This window comes from Emydura macquarii, unplaced genomic scaffold, assembly GCF_026122565.2.
Source record: "Emydura macquarii macquarii isolate MOO-44397 ecotype Brisbane River unplaced genomic scaffold, CSIRO-AGI_Emac_v2 contig_3345, whole genome shotgun sequence".
NCBI lineage: Eukaryota > Metazoa > Chordata > Testudines > Chelidae > Emydura > Emydura macquarii.
In genome coordinates this window covers 7,903,212-7,919,061 of record NW_027133482.1, presented here as the reverse complement: position 1 = coordinate 7,919,061, position 15,850 = coordinate 7,903,212, and the positions used below count along the sequence as shown (strand labels likewise).

General features: G+C 67.7%; 1 protein-coding gene across 1 annotated transcript; it reads right to left on the bottom strand.

Moving 5' to 3' along the window:
• Positions 1-311: 311 nt before the first annotated feature.
• On the bottom strand, positions 312-6,140 carry TLX2 (T cell leukemia homeobox 2). Its single transcript, XM_067533527.1, has 3 exons — positions 5,738-6,140; positions 2,165-2,402; positions 312-1,596 (listed from the first exon to the last, which is right to left on the bottom strand). The coding sequence occupies exons 1-3, from the start codon at positions 6,138-6,140 to the stop codon at positions 1,380-1,382; spliced, it is 858 nt and encodes a 285-aa protein (XP_067389628.1). The 3' UTR covers positions 312-1,379.
• Between the last annotated feature and the right edge of the window lie 9,710 nt (positions 6,141-15,850).

Genomic DNA, 15,850 nt, shown 5'->3' with positions numbered 1-15,850 from the left:
GGGTCGCTGTGTCCAGGTCTGGTGCCCACAATTCAAGAGGGGTGTTGATAAAGAGGAGGGGTCAGAGCAGAGCCACCAGAATGATGAAAGGGGATTAGAAAATCTGCCTTCGAGTGACAGGCTGGCTCAAAGAGAAGGTTATGGGGTGACATGATCATAGTCTATAAATTCCTATATGGGGGACGGGAATTTGGCCATAAAATACTCTGTGATCTCTCAACCAAAGGTCCAGCCAGCCACTGGCTGGACATGGAAGCTAGACAAACAGGCTGGAAACAAGGTGTAATTTTTTAGAGCGGGAAATTAGCCCCAGGAACAATTCACCGAGGGCGGGGCTCGGTTCTCCCTCGCTAACAATTCTGAAGTCAATGATGTTTTGGAGAAGCTCTGCTCTCACTCACCCAGGGAACTTCTTGGGCCTGTTGTTTCGCAGGAGATCAGACTCTGATCCCAGGACCCTTCCCAGCATTTCACTCCGTAGGGCACGGGGAAGCCAGAACACCTCGGTTCTGCTCCATGCCCCCTGCTGTTCGGCTCATTCCCACAGAAGCCTCTGGCCCCAGCCCGGCCACGGTCACAGACAAGGTGCTGGGCCGGATGGACCATTGCTTGGACCCAGTCTGGCCAGTCTCCTGTGCCCAGTAGTGGAGAAGTCCCCTCCCCCCCCAAGCTCCACGCTTGCTCTGTGACAAGCTGGACTCCGCAGGCCCCAGGGCTCCATTCAACCTCATGCTCCCCGTGGCCCCAGGGCAAAGCCCCCTCCTGCTTCACTCCATGGGGGCCTTTCACTCCACCCCAGGGCCTCGGCAGCGCAGCGTGGGGCAGCAGCATGGGGCACTGCAGAGGGTGGGACCCTCCAGTCCCAACAGAAAAGGGGGGCTGGCCTCTGACACTGGGGCAGCTGTGGGCAGGACCTGGAGGCGTCAGGGCGGCTCTGCCCCCTCCAGGGGGAGAAGCATGTGTTGCCTTGGAAAGAGCCCCAGCCAGTCGCTGGGGTCCCCAGCCCCCCTGGCTGATGGGACCGAGGCCTCCACTTGTGCCGGCTTTACCCTTTCGCTGGCAGTGCAGGTCTCTGAGAAGTCAGCTGTCAGCAGATCCTTAGCGTCAGTGAGCCTGGGTTCCCGGCGGCCTGGCCAGGGGACGTCGGGGCTCCTGGCTCCCCCGTGGGTGCTGCAGCAGAGCAGACCCAGCCCGGGCAGGCATGCAGCACACTGGCACCATGGTCCCTGTGGCCAGCAGCGCACGCCCCACCGGCCTGCACCCGCACTGGGCTCCGAGATCCAGCCTCCACCCCGCAGCCTCCGCCCCGTAAGTTCAGGCCCCCGTGGGGACGTGCGGCCAGGTCTCTCCCCTCTGCTCCAAGGGGCGGCACGGGGGCCTCACACCACAGATGCCACCCCCGAGACGGACGTCACCTTCTTGTCTTCAGCCCAGGGCTGCAGGTTCTGCAGGGCGCAGAGGGAGGAGTTGTGCATGCAGAGCGGGTCCTGCGGCAGCGGCTGGCTCAGGCTCTTCTGGAAGGCCTCCTGCTGCAGGTGCAGCATCAGCCGGTGGGCCTGCTGGCGTTCAGCCTCGCGCTCCTCCGCCGTCTGCCTCCTGCGCGGGGGACATCGCAGAGCCGTGTTACCGCCCTGCCGGCTGCCTGCGCCTGCCGGGGCGCCTGTCCCCTCCCCCCACCCGGGGTGCCTATCCCCTCCCCCCACCTAGAGCCGTCCTCTCTCCTCCCCGCCCCCCCCTCCCCACCCAGGACCGGCCTCTCTCCCCCACCCACCTCCCCTCCCCATCCTACCTCAACCACACACCCCTTGCCCCATGCCAGCACCTCTACCCCGCTCCCCCCACCCCATCCTGCCCCTGCACTGGGGGTGTCTAACTCCGCTCTGCCCTGTCCAAACAGGAGCGCTGGCTGCAGGGGGTGGGGGGAGAGGGAGCTCCCAGCTACTCCAGCCCCGGCCTCTCCCAGCTGGGGGTGCTGTGGGGAGCCGAGTGGGAGCCCTGGATGTGGTGGGCTCCCAGCCTATCCAGCCCCATCTTTCGCGGCAGGGGCACTTACTCCCCCAGCTGCGAATGAGGCGGTGCTGGGACAGGCGGGTGCTTCCCATCCAGCCGGGGCTGGCCTGGCTGGGCGCAGCGGGGCCCGGCGCTGTGGTGCGGCCTGCATTACCTCCACTTGGTGCGGCGGTTCTGGAACCAGGTCTTCACCTGGGCGTCCGTCATCTTGAGGGCCTTGGCCAGGGTGGCGCGCTCGGCCGAGGCCAGGTACTTCTGCCGGTGGAAGCGCTTCTCCAGCTCGCAGATCTGCACTCGGCTGAAGGACGTGCGCGGCTTCTTCCTCTTGGGCGGGGTCCGGTTCTGGTAGGGGTGCCCGACGCGCCGCGTCACCGCAAACGGGGAGAGGGCGGCTGCAGGCAGAGAGGAGGGCAGAGGTCAGGGCAGAGGCTACGCCTGGATATCGCCCTCGCCGCTCGCTCAGGCCTGGGCCCCCTGTGGGGATGGGCTCCGGGGGCTGATCTCTCAGGCCAGAGGGGCTGAGTTTCTGCCGGGCACATCGGCTCCTCCCGGCAATGACTGGCTGAGCCGCTGGTGAGCCGGCAACTGGCCGTCTGCCTCGGGGCTGCTACCTGCAGGGCTGCGGCAGCGCCAGCCTGTGGCGTTCAGGCCCCTGGCTCTCCCATGCTCCAAGCCAGCCTGCCTGGGATTCCTGCCAGCACTGTGCAGGGGGCTCAAGGGGCCGGGATCTGGGAGGTGCTGCTGGGACTCTAATCCCAGCCACTGACCTGCTAGCCCCACCAGAGCCTGGTGTCACCGTGCCAGCTGCACCTAGCAGGGACGGGGGGGAATGGTGCAGGTGCTCACGGGGGAGCCTGGCCCCCACCTGGCTGGCTCACAGCCCCTCGTTAGCCATGGCTCAGAGCCACGCCTGCCTGGGAACCGTACCCCACCCCACCCGCAGGCCTCCCTTCCCTCAGATTCATCCCACGGGAAACAAGACTCCTCCCAGGCAGCGGAGGAATTTAAATTCCAGTGCTTTGGAGGGGCCTGTTCTGTTTCGCCCCCCACCCCCCTGCCGATAAGTGGGAGGGCCTGTGCCCCTGGTTGTCCCCCCCCTGCACACCCCTGCTGGGCAGGAGCAGACACAGTCCATGCAGATGGAGCCACCCAGCTGGGCAGGGTTGCCACGTGAGCTGGGCAGCCCATCGCTAGCAGCCAGCTCAGCCATCTGCTGGCCTGGAGTCGCTGAGTGAGGCCGCGTCACAGACACTCCCGAGACCAGCCCCACTGAGCCGGGCTGTGCCAAGGAGGGGCCGGCCCCATCCAACCCACCAGCCATGGCCCAGCAGGCCGCGGGGTCAGCACCGCAGCACAGGGGCAGGGCTGAGGCCAGGCCTGGGCTGCGGGCACCCTGGTAGTGCGGCAGAGCTCAGAACGGAGCCCTGCTCCCCAGGGGCCCGGCCCACAGCTCCAGCTCCAGGTTCCCACCTCTGCCCCCTGCCAGCTGGGCCCGCTCGCCCCTTGCTCCCGCCTGCTGCCCTCTCACAGAACCGGGGACAGGGGGCAGGGACTCCCGGCCACGAGGGCTAAGCATGGCCACAAACCTCAGGGCCAGTCAGAGGCCGGCTCCAGGGCAGCAGGGAGCAGGAGTCTCTAGACACACACACACACACACACACACACACACACCCCGCGGGGTAAAATCCACAGCAGCGGCCTTCAGGGGCGCACCCCCCTCTGGGAAACAGGGACCGCGGCTCCCCAAGGGACCCTGCAGCCAAACAAGCCCCCAGCTGGTTTGCCAGAGGTGACGAACGACCGGATCACCCCTTGGAGCAGTAACCCCCCCTCCCCCCCGGCGGGAGCTGCAGCTCTGGGTCCCGCTGATGGCTGGGCTCTGGAGTGCGCCGAGGAGAGCAGATGGACAGACAGAGCCGCGGGAACTTCTGCCCAGCCACCTCCGCCTGGCAGAGCCGTGTGGGAGCTGGGGACGGGACCCAGGAGTCCGGGCCGGTGTTCACAGCCCCGGCCTTAACGATCCGCAGGGCCCATCGCTGCCAGCGCCGCGGGGCCCTTTGCCCTCCGCCGTGCGAGCAGACCCATCAGCCGCGGGGGGAGCAGGGGGAGCCGGGGGCAGGGCGGGGGGAACGTGAGGGGGGCGGGGCAGAGTGCGGCCCGAGCCTCCCCCGCGCGGCAAGTCGGCAGCGCCCAGGGAGCCAGAGACTCTCGGGCCGGCGGCGGGGGTGTTTGGGGCGGGGCGGGGCCGACCCTGCCCAAACCCCTCCCAGCCCCCGGCTCCACCGGCGGGCCGCACGGGCGGGGAGCTGCCAGCGCCGCACAGACCCGCCGTCGGGGGCAGGGGCCGGCACAGGCCGGCGGGTCTCACGAGCCCCCAGCGGAGTGTCGGCTGCGGGGCCGGGGGAGCCCGGCGGTCCCGCCAGCGCTGGTCCGGCCCCGGCCCCGGCCCCGCTTCCCATCTCGGCCCGTCACATCACATCCGCACGCAGCCGGCTGGAGACCGGCTTCCCGGTGGAGAGGGCCGCGCCCCGGCGCTCGGAGCGGAGCTGGGTTGGCAGGGGGAGGGGACCCGCTCCGGGGGGACACGGGCTGGGATCCGGCCTGCGCCCCGCTCCTCTGGCTCCACCCAAGCGAGCCTGGCCTGGAGACACCGGGCCCGGCCGCCGGGACCTGCGGGGAGCGGGCGGCGGAAGGGCCCCGCGGGTCTGGACCTGCGTGGGAGCCCGGCTGCCCCGGACCCGAGCAGGGGCCCTTGGTGCGGAGCCGGGCTCCGACGTCTCTCCCCAAACCCAGCTGGGGGTTGCCCCATAAACCCCCCCCCCCACACACACACACACACACACACACACACACCCCGTGTCCGCGCCGGCGCTGCGCGGGGAACCGCAGGCTGGGACCCCGGACCCTGGGGAACAGAGTCCGCACCCGCCCAGAGCGCAGCCGGGGCCCGCGGGCGCTGTCCGTCCCCACGCGGCGCGCAGAGCGCGGGGCTTCCACGGCGCTAGCGCGTGGCTAGACCCGGGGCCCGGCGCAGAGTCGAGCCCGGCAGCGGGACTGCCCCGGGCCAGGGGCCGGCTCCGTACGGCGGCTCGGGGCGCGGAGCGAATCCTGCCCGGCGGAGCTGGGGAAGCTTCGCCGTTAACTTCCGCAGGGCCCGGGTCTCACCCGCAGCGCGCAACAGGGTCAGGGCGCGGGGCGCCTCCGAGCACGCACGGCCCAAGTAAAGGGGACCTGCCCCGCGGGGTGCGGCTGGGGTGGGGGCGTCTCTCCCTGCCCTGGTTCTCGGGCGAGCCGGGGGCGGGGATCCGGGGACAGGCGATGACTCTGTCCCGGACCCGAGACGCCGGACGGGCCAGGAGCAGGGAGCGCAGCCAGGCCTGCGCTGGAGCAGAACCTCCCCCGGGTGCGGAGCCGGGTCTCTGCCAGCAGCCGCCGCGCCGCGGGTTTGCGAGGGGTGCGCAGCCGGAGCCGGAGCGGCTGGCAGGGTCCGGTTACCGGGCTCGGGGAGGCCGCTCCAGGCAGGAGCCCTGCGGACGGCGCGCTGCAGAGTCGGCTGCGGCTGACAGCGAGGGGCGCTCGGCACCTGCCGGGATCGGGCCCAGCTTCACCCGGGCCGGCCGCCTGCGCTGAGCGCGGCAGGAAAGGGGCTGAGGAGCGGGCGCTCGCAGCCGGGGCAGGCCGGGCTCTGCCCTTCCGAGGGCGGCGGCGGGCGGCGCGGGGGGCTCACCTGAAAGCCGGTCCTTAGCGAGCCGCCTGCTGCTCTCCATCCAGGGGAAGGGGAGGCTGGAGAGGCCGGGGAGGCCCGGCGGGGGCGCAGCGGCGGGCGGCGCGGAGGGCAGGGGTCTGTGGGCCGGCACGCGGATCACGCCTCCCGCGGGGCCCCCCGGCGCGGCGCCCGGGGTGACTTTGACGCTGCAGCTGAGGCCGTAGGAGCAGGCGGGGTTGTAGGCGCCGGCCCCGCCGCAGCCCCCGAAGAGCGCGAGGTCCGGCTCCCCCGCCGGGCGGGACACGGCGCAGCCGCCGGGCTCGGGGCTGCTCAGGATCTGCTCGATGCCGAAGCTGATGGGCTCGTGGTGCGGGTGCGGGTGGGTCTGGCCCGGGCCCTCCTGCTCCAGCCCCGAGGGCTCCATGGGGAGGGGCAGGGACGGGCTCCGCCGCCCGGCAGCGCCTTACCCCCGGCGGGGCGCCCTCATGGCCGCCGCGGGCCGCCCCCTCGGGCCCTGGCCGCCCCGTCACGCCAGAGAGGCATGGCCCGGGCCGGCCCCGTGCGCAGGGCGCCCGGCCCCTACCTGGGCGCGCGTGGCTCGGGCGCTGGGCTCCGCGCGGCCGCACGTACCGGGAGAGCGCCCGGGCCCCCGGGGCAGCGCGCGCTCTTCTGCCCCGCTCCATCCGCAGCTGCCAAAAGCCCCGGCGCCTGCCCGCTGATTGGCGGCCGCCGGCGGTGATTGACAGGCCTCACCCGGAGTGGGCGTGGCCAGGCGCACCGCCCCGGTTCTCTCTGTCCAGAACCAATTGGGGCCCCCCGCCCCCAGCGGGTATTTACCCGGCTCCGCCCCGCCCCGCGGCTCCGCCAGCTCGGCCCGAGGGCATGGCCCGGCCGCAGCCCCGCAGGGGAGAGGCCCGGCGCAGTGTGGCCCGGTCCCGGGGGCGCGGACCCAGCCCGGGAGCCCCCGAATGTTTTGCGCTTCTAATCGCGGCCGATTCGTTTCCACTGGCTCCGGATCAGACGCGGGAGCCGGCAGCCACCGCCCGCCCGCCCGGCCGCCCGCAGCGCGGGGCTCCCGGAGCCAGGCGGACCCGCAGGCCGCCGGGGATCGGGTCACACAAACGCCGCCGCGGCCCCGGCGGTAAACGGCCCCGGGACGGAGCGAGCCCGGCTCGCGGCGCTGTGCGCGGTGCCCGAAGGCAGAGACGCGTCCGACGCCGCGAGCTACGGCCTGGGCATGGAACGGCGCCGCCGCTCGGGCCCTGGGCGAACCGGGCCCGGCCCCGAGGCGGGGTCCGAGCAGGGCGGGCGGAGTTAATCCCGCTCCAACGGGGCGCTCAGCGAAACGATCCCGCGGCCGGGGCCGGGCCCTCTCCCGGGGGCGGCCGATCGCCCAGCGCCGGGGCTCGGCAGCCGGCGGACGGGCCCGGGCCAGGCTCGGCCGAAATTCCCGCTGCGGCAGGAGTGGCGGGGCCAGGCTGCGCCCGGCGCTGGGGGCCCCTCCGCCCCGCCGGTCTCCTCGGACCTTCCCGACCGGGCACGGATTGTCTCGTGATGGGCCAGAGACACCGGCCAGCCCCGGGGCGCGGCGCGGCCCTTCCCCGCTCCCCGCTGCGCCCGGGCAGCCGCACCCATCCCCAGGCAGGCGGATCGCTGCTCGCGGGGCCCCCCAGAGCCTCCCCCCGCGCCGGTTCGAGGCCGGCCCGCAGGAAAATCAGTTCGCGGTTCGCTGGCGCTGGGCCGGGTCCGGGGCGGGTCCCGGCCCTGGGGGTGACGCTGGGCTCGCTGCTGCTGCCCTTGTCCCTGCCCGCCCCGGGCCACCCCCAGTCCTACCCCCGAGAGCCACCCCATTGCCCGGCTCGGGGGTCCGGCCAGCGGCTGCCGCAGTTTCAGGGACGTTTTGGTGCCCCGCTGCCGGCGGGCCGGGCCAAGGGGGACCCACGAGTGGGGAACGGACCAGCCGGTGCCCGGGCGCCTGGCCCCGCGGCGGGGGTAGCCGGTAGGGGCCGGGGGGCTGGCTCGGGGTGCAGGCGAGCGAAGGCGGGCGAGGGACAGCCGGGGAGCCCGGGCCGGGGAGCGGGAAGGCAGCGCGCTCAGAGCAGCTGGTGAGTGACTCTGGGCCGGGCGGGGTGTTCGGGGCGCGGGTCGGACCGCGGGATCCCCAGGCCCCAGGCGGGGGTAGATCCCTGCGCCCGGGAACGGCTCCCACCGTCCGCCCCACGGCATTGCCCCCAGCCTGACAGTCCATCCCCGCGGGGCGCCCCGCACGAGCCTGGCCGCCCCCCCTTAACCGCGATTGGCGGCACTAGCTGGAGCCTGAACCGTCCTGAATAAAACAAGAATCCAGTGAATCCGATTTGACTCCGGGCCATTGTCCTGTACGCGCGACTCTCCGGGGAGCGCAGGCCCGCGCAGCGCGGGGTTCCCGGGACCCGCTGACAGCAGCGCCCCGGGGGGCGGCGTGAACTGAGGGGTCGCTCCCCCCGTGGGTTGGGTGTGGACCGGGCCCGGCCCGGCTTCCAGCCCAGCCGCGCAGCGAGTCCTGCCCGGTTTAGTGTGTAACAGACTCGGGCAGCGCGGAGTTAAAACCTGGGTGGGGCAGAGGGATTGGACCGAACCGGGCCGGGCCGGCAAACGAACTTTTATCGGTCCCCGGTCCATTCCGCTCCCTGCCGGCGGCTCCAGCCCGGGGGGGGGGGGGGGGACACATCAACCCCTTCTTAAATCTAACCCCCCCACCCCCCGCCCAGCAAGTCACCGAGGAACCGGCCCGGCCCAGCCCAGCTGCTGTCCGCGGTACCGCCCGGCTTGTGACCGCCCAGAGCGGGGCTAGGCAGGGACTTGGGTCCGCCTGGCCCCGCGCCTCGGCGGCCGCGGGCTAGCAAAGCGCCTGGGGTGTCTGGACCGGCGCTGCGGTCCCGGGTGGGGGCTGGGCCTGCCGGTCTCCCCGCTCCGGAGCAAGAGGGCCGCTGCCCCCAGGCGCTGCCCCCCGGCTGCCTCCCCCGGCCCTGGCGCCTCCGATCTGGGGCAAATGAGATTAGCCGCGGGCCGGGCCAGCCTGGGCCCGGAAATCACCGCGCAGCGGGCCGCCCAGCCCCATGGCTCTGCTCCCGGGGCGGACAGAGCGGGCGCCCCGGTCTCAGCTCCGCACCGGTGCCGTCCCACCTGCCCTGGGCCCCCACGGGAGGGGACAGCGCGACTTTTGGCTGCAGCACTCCCCCCTCCCCCCAGAATCATGGACTCACAGCAGAGAAGGGTTGGAGCCCAGGGGGGCATCTGGTCCAACCCCAGGGCAGTGTGCCCTGGTTGCCAAGAAGGCTAATAGCATATTGGGCTGCATTAGTAGGAGCATTGCCAGCAGATCACAGGAAGTGATTATTCCCCTCTATTGGCATTGGTGAGGCCGCATTTGGAGTATTGTGTCCAGTTTTGGGCCCCTCACTACAGAAAGGATGTGGAGAAGTTGGAGAGAGTCCAGCGGAGGGCAGCAAAAATGATGAGGGGGCTGGAGCACAAGGACTTATGAGGAGAGGCTGAAGGAACTAGGCTTGTTTTGTCTGCAGAAGAGAAGAATGAGGGGGGATTTGATAGCAGCCTTTAACTACCTGAAAGGGGGTTCCAGGGAGGATGGGGCTAGGCTGTTCTCAGTGGTGGCAGATGACAGAACAAGGAGCAACGGTCTCAAGTTGCAATGGGGGAGGTCTAGGTTGGACATTAGGAAAAACCTTTTCCCTAGGAGGGTGGTGAAGCACTGGAATGGGTTACCTAGGGAGGTGGTGGAATCTCCATCCTTAGAGGTTTTTAAGCTGCGGCTTGACAAAGCCCTGGCTGGGCTGGTTTAGTCAGGGTTGGTCCTGCTTTGAGCAGGGGTTGGACTAGATACCTCCTGAGGTCCCTGCCAACGCTAATATTCTATGATTCTCAAGCTGGGCCTTAAAACCCTCCAAGGATGGAGACTCCACCACCTCCTTAGGGAACCCATTCCAGTGCATCACCACCCTCCTAGGGAACCATCCACAGATGATGAGGCCGGTGGGCTGGGACTGGAGGGAGGATGTGGCACCCCCATGCTGGGTTACCCGAGGATGCTGGATGCCCAGGGGCAAAGCCTGAAGTGAGCTGTACCCACCCCACCCCCCTCTCTTGGGAAAGCCCCAGAGTTTGTACACAGCTGGTGGGGTCCTTGTGTCCCTCCCCAGGCCAGCCCAGAGAAATCTTGCCCATGGGGAAGTCGGGGGAGTTAGTCCAGGGTTGTCACCCCAGGGAGCCGCTCCGCAGGCTTAGAGAGGGAGAAAAGCCCAGAATTTCTTTCCTAATATATTGAACAGGGCTCCAAAAAGGAGCCCTAAAAGCTTTTCTAGACCTACCAATGTCCAACCCTGAATCTGGAGAACTTCTGGGGCCAGAGCGAGTGCTAGGTCCAGGGGGGCTGGAAACTTTCCCTAGCCATGGGCTGGAGCAGCCGCTTCCACCCTGCAGCAACATAAGATGTCACACTGCGCATACGCCTGGTCCAACTGCTGCGGGCCCAGCAGCCTGGGGGCTGGGGTAACTGGGAGGAAACGCCTCACTCCGCACACGTTCCCCAGCAGCTTGATTACAGTAAAAGCCAGCAGTTGTTCAAGGTGGCCCAGGGGGCTGGACTTTTAATACTAGTCCCTGGAGGATGGATTAATGGGGAGGTGATGGGGCCAGCAGCATGTACAACATGTCACGGGTCTCTCCAACGTATCATGTGTCTGTCAGCCTTGCATACATGGAATCTGTGCATATGTGTGCATGCATGTGTGTGTGTGTGTGTGTGTGTGTACGTGTGTGTGTGTGTGTGTAAGCATGTGTGTGTGTGTGTGCATGCCTGTGTGTGTGCATGCATTGCATTTTAAGTGCAGAGACAACATCTTCACAGAACCTCCACCCTTGCTGCATTCTCAGATCTTTGTAATTTATTTCCAAACCAGTTTGTCTGTCTGTCTGTCTTTACCAATGTTGCAAGGCAACAGCCACTCCCTAGGGCCAGTTCCAGGACCAGGGGAGAGGTTTCAGGTCCAGTTTTGCAGTTAGCGCTGTGCAGGTGTGTTTAAAAAACTCAGTTTTCTCCTTCAGGACAGGAAATGAAAGGCTCACCTCCCGCCCCCCAGCTCAGAAGAGCTGCTCAGACTTTAGGAGACGTTGATCTCGCTTCAGGCAGAGCCCAGTGCAGGGAAATGTCAGCCACGAAGGGGGACACGAGGGAAAGGTCTGACCAGCTGGAACTGGGGTTGAACGGAAACAGTCCTGGCACCTTAGCGTGAGAAATGGCCCCACCCAGCGTGGGCCCAGTTCCTGCTGGCTCCCACCAGCTCTCCCTGGCTGGGAGTCTGCTGGCAGGAGTGCCCCAGGCTGGGCGGGATCAGCCTGACTCGCGGGTCAGGCTATCGCTGTCATTTCTCCATCAATGCACTTGGTGCTGCCAGGACAAACGCCCTGCGGAGCGGCCAGCTCTGTGCCACCGACATTCCCAATGTCTGGTGGTTCCATTCAAGCCCCATCCACTGGAGTCCTGGGATCCACGAGACGTATGGCCACAAGGTGCCGATAGATAATCTACTCTGATCTCCTCTATGCCACAGCCCAGCTAGCCCCATCCTCGGCCCAGGAACTTCTTTGACTGACACATCGTCCGCAAGGGCAGCCAGGTGGGCTTCGACATCGTCCAGCAATGCGGAACCCCTCACTGCCCTTGGGAGCTGTGGATAATTCCCTCCCAATTAAATGTGTTCTCGTGTGACTTACAGGAGCCGCTCCACTTCCACGTCACAAGAGCAGCAGGTCGTGCTGGGAGAAGCTGGCCAGGGACCCAATGGCTCCAGCACAGTGCGAACACGCGCCTGGCACGGGACATTTAACAGTCTCCTGGTTTTTCAGCCAGTCTCCCGACTTCAGGCCTGGCCTGGTTCTGGAGCAGTAATCAGGGTTCCTGCCCCCAAACCTGCAGCTGCCGATAGAGACATTTAGGGACAAACAAGCCTCTTCCCTGGGTGAATTGTGCCTCAGGCCGTGCAGGATTCTGCGAGTCGCGTGCACCGTCAGGGCCGCCCCGGGCCACAGGTGGCCAACAGCAACACACCGAGACGGCTGATGTGTAGAACTGACTGTGTAGGGCACAGGGAAGCGTTCGATCCCGAGGGGGACCCTGGGCCAGACAACCCTGCCTGCAATTCTGGGTCCAGGTGCGTGGAGCAAAGGGCTCCCCAGACAGGAAAGGTGCCAGCAGGCAGACGTGGAGGAGAGGCAGAGAGAGCAGTGGCAGGGTGACCGACCCCCTCAGGCCCAGCCACCGACCAGCAGTAGCCCTGGGCTCTGCCTTTAGCAATCAGCCCAAACGTGCTGTGCGGAGAGCCGGGCGTTCTCCGGCCGGGCGCCGGGCAATGGCCCAGCCCAGCAATTCTCCACTTTGCTGTTCACATTTTCCTTTCTCAAGAATTCTCCCAGCGGCTTCTGTACTTTAACCGGCATCGTCCATTGTGTTTCCTCTGGGTGTGTGTGAGTGTGTGTGCATGTGGAATATGTAACAACATCAGTATAGTGCATGTGTGCGTGTGTGTGAGTGTGTATGCACCCCACATGCGTGTGTGTGCACCCTGCCCTCGTGTGCATGTGTGCGAGTGTGTGTGCACCCCGCATGCATGTGCGTGAGAACAGGTGCTCTGACGTTACGGTGAGGAGCCCAGGCAGCCTGGAGTGATATCACCCTTTGTCTGTATCGCAGTAGGGCCTGGGGGTCCCATCGCAGACCAGGGCCCCAGTGCTGGGTGCTGTGCAGACCCGGAGCCAGAGGCAGGCTCCGCCCCAGAGGCAGTCGTGTTTCCGTGCTGGATTGTCCCCTCCAGCGGTGACGGGGCCATTTTCCATTTCTGACCCATCCCAGGTCAGGGACCGAGCGCATCATTTCCTTGAAGATCCCCCATCCCAGCCTCTGGCCTTGGACCACTTCCTGCCCTCCTGCCCCCTTGGCAGGCCGGCAGCGCCCCAGGCTGCAGGTCGTGGGGAGCTGCTGGCAGCTGATGCTGACGCGGAAGTTCCTGGCTGCCTTTGCAGGGAGCGCCCCGGGCGATGGCTGGGCTCAGATGTTCCTTGCGGGGGGGAGGGGGGAGGCAGCAGTTATTAAAACGGGCCCTGCCCGCCCTTCAGCTTTGACAGCCTGGCATCCCAGGAGCCGCCTCGCACACGCTCCAATTAAGCCACGAGGCCCTATAGGGCCCTGGGTTACCGTGAGCGAGCGGCTGCCAAGCCACTTGTTCCCCCGCCCCCGCCTAATCTCATTATTCCAGACGTCCCTGTCTTCCTCCCTCTGCCCAAACCCGCCGGCAGAGGAGGGACAGTCAGCTCCTCTCTGGCCGCTGGGTTAATTCTGGGCTAATTCGATTGCTGCCGGCCCAGATTGGATTATTTGAGCTGCACTTGGGCCTCCAGTCCTGGCCCTGAGACTCCCCTGGGAGCGGCTGGCGCCTCCTGCCTCAATCAGACACTTCGTAACTGCATGAAACACTCCCTGAGCCCGGGCCCAGCCCGGCCGGGCGGGAGCTGGCACGCAGGGCGGGGTGACGCAAGTGGCAGCCGGTGACGTCTGCGCAACTGGCGCCGCTTCCGCCTGGCGAGGCCGGAAAGCCGTTAAACCCGATGGAAATAAATCCCAGCAAGCCAGGGCTGGGCCAGCGGGAACCACACAGCCCCCGAGAGCACAGGCAGGGCAGGGGCGGGCACCGCCCTGGGCAGCAGGGACACCTGGTTCCAAGCCCAGCTCCACCCCCCGTCTGCTGGGTGACCTGGGATGAGCCATGTTCCCTCCCGTCCTCCGTCTACTCAGCCTGTGAGTGGGGCGGGCAGGGACCGTCCCTCGCGCTGTCTGTGCCGCCGTAAAACCCAGCCTCACAAACGTCGTTCAAAACCTACCTCCAGCACCCCCAGCGCACGGGGACCCAGAGCCCCAGGAACCCGGCCAGGCACTGCTGAGCCAGCTCCGAGCACTGGGCTGGTCGCTCCCCAGACACAGCTCCCCACACGCCTGGCGGCCCAGGGCAGCAGCGCTCAGCGGAGAGCCAAGCTGCATTCATCCAGGCACCGAGGGGATGGAGCAGGGGTGGGACCCACAGCAGCCACCCCAGGGAGCCCCCCAACTCAGCACATCTACAGCCCCCCCCCAGGAATCCAACATCAGCGGCTGAGCAGGGCAGCGGGGCCCTGCCAGGCGCTCTCCCAGGGAGCATGCCACCCCGCACTCAGGGCAGGACACAGGACACGCGGCAGAGTAAGGATGGCGCTGAGCCATGGGGACTGAGCCCCCCCAACGCCCCCGCGGGGCACTACCGACAGGCAGAGAGCTGGGAGGCTCCCCACCAAGAGAGACCGTCCCAGTAACCGTGGCTCAGGGGGACCCAGCCCGTCCCACTGCCCAGGGCAAAGGCTGGGCCTGTGTCAACACCTGCCCAGGACCCCTGTGGCTGCAGGGCTGGGCACACATCCTCCCACCCCAGGGCTCTGGGAGCCACTGCCCAGTGCCCTGCTGGACCCCAGGTGGAGACGGGGAAGCCACCGAAGCAGCAGTGGTTGGGAACTGAGCTCCAGGGCCAGGGAACTCCCTGTCCGCTCCCCCAGGCCAGTCCTCCTTCCCTGGCCGGCCGGGCATGGCCAGGCTGAGTGCGGGAGGCCCAGAGAGGGGGTGTCACAAGGGGAAGGCAAGGCCCTGCGCACGGGAGCCACAGAGCTGCCAGGCCTCTTGCTGCGCCACCTGTGACTTTTATGCAAATTATGTAATGAGTTAATTTGAATATGTGTAAATAATTTGCATCTCTTTAATGTAAGGTATGGGGGGGCCCTGGGAGGGCAGAAGCCCTGTGTGGTGGGGGCGGGGCTGGGGGTGGGGCTGTGGTGGGCATCCAGGGCGCACAGGCGGCAGGGGCACGAGTGTCATGCGAGATACCTGGGGCCAGGCCGCCCTGGGCCGCGAGCGCTGCCTGCGGCAGAGCCAGGTGGGCAGAGGGGCACGGCGATGCTGGCAGAGTGGGTGGAGGGAGAACATCCACGCCCAGCTCCTCGGCTCCTGGTGCCCACGCGACGCTGCCGGCCTGCCTGGGAGAGGCGGCGGGGCCCGGGAACGTGCTAGACGGCTCCACACTAGCCCCCTCGCCTGCCCGTGTCTGCCCTGGCCTGCGCGCTCTGCACCGCCTTCCCAGGCAACGATCAGGGCCAATTCACGGTCTCGGTCCTTGGCTTCCAGGCACTCTATGGCTGGGGCTGGCTGCCCACAGACTGAGACCCCCCCCACACACACCGGAGTCCCCTAGGATAGCCATGTGGCCAGCTCCTCCTTGAGCTGGGCTTCTGGCCAGGCTGCTCCTGTCCCTGCCGAGAGCTGAGGGCACCTGAGTGCAGCACACGTCCGCGAGGCCCTCCCACCCCACACTTTGACCCCCCCGATGGCTCCCTCCACCCTGCGAGAAACCAAGGCAGCCCGAGTCGGCTGGCAGAGGCCTGGGCCCGCCGCGGGTGTTTTGCTGCAGTGGAGACGTACCCGTCGGGGGACGGGGGGAATCCAGGCCAGGGGCTCCTCTTCCTCCAAGAGTCTCCTGGCTCCACGTCCTGCCAGGGCCAGGAGCTGGAGACAGGGGCTTGGGCTCCGTGCCCACGGGGCAGCACAATGTGTGTGCGCCTGGGAACCAGACCAGCAGCTCTGCAGGGCCGAGTGCCCCTCTCCCAGCCTGCGCGCTGAGCGCACCCTGCCTGGTGCCGGGGCGGCCGGGCGGCGCCAGGGCGGCAGGGAGACGGCGGGTAAAAGCCAGGGAGGGTCATTCTAAGCAGGGGTGGAGCCCAGCGCAGCCTGCATCCCTGCCCTCGGCTCTGTGTCAGCCTGGCTCCCCACCCCCGTCAGCCCTCCCTGCTCGTGGGGGGGCGGGTGCTGCAGAGCCCAGAGGTGCTGGCAGCGGGTGGGACGTGGGCCTGGAGCCCCTGGCTGCGCTGACAGGAGCCCTCGCGCAGAACCTCGTTATCAAAGGCAAAGGGCACGTAATCGGATTCAGCAAATCCAATCAGTGCATTAGCCAGGGAGTGCAGTCCATGAACAGCCCAGCCCAGCCCCCGAACACAGACACACACACA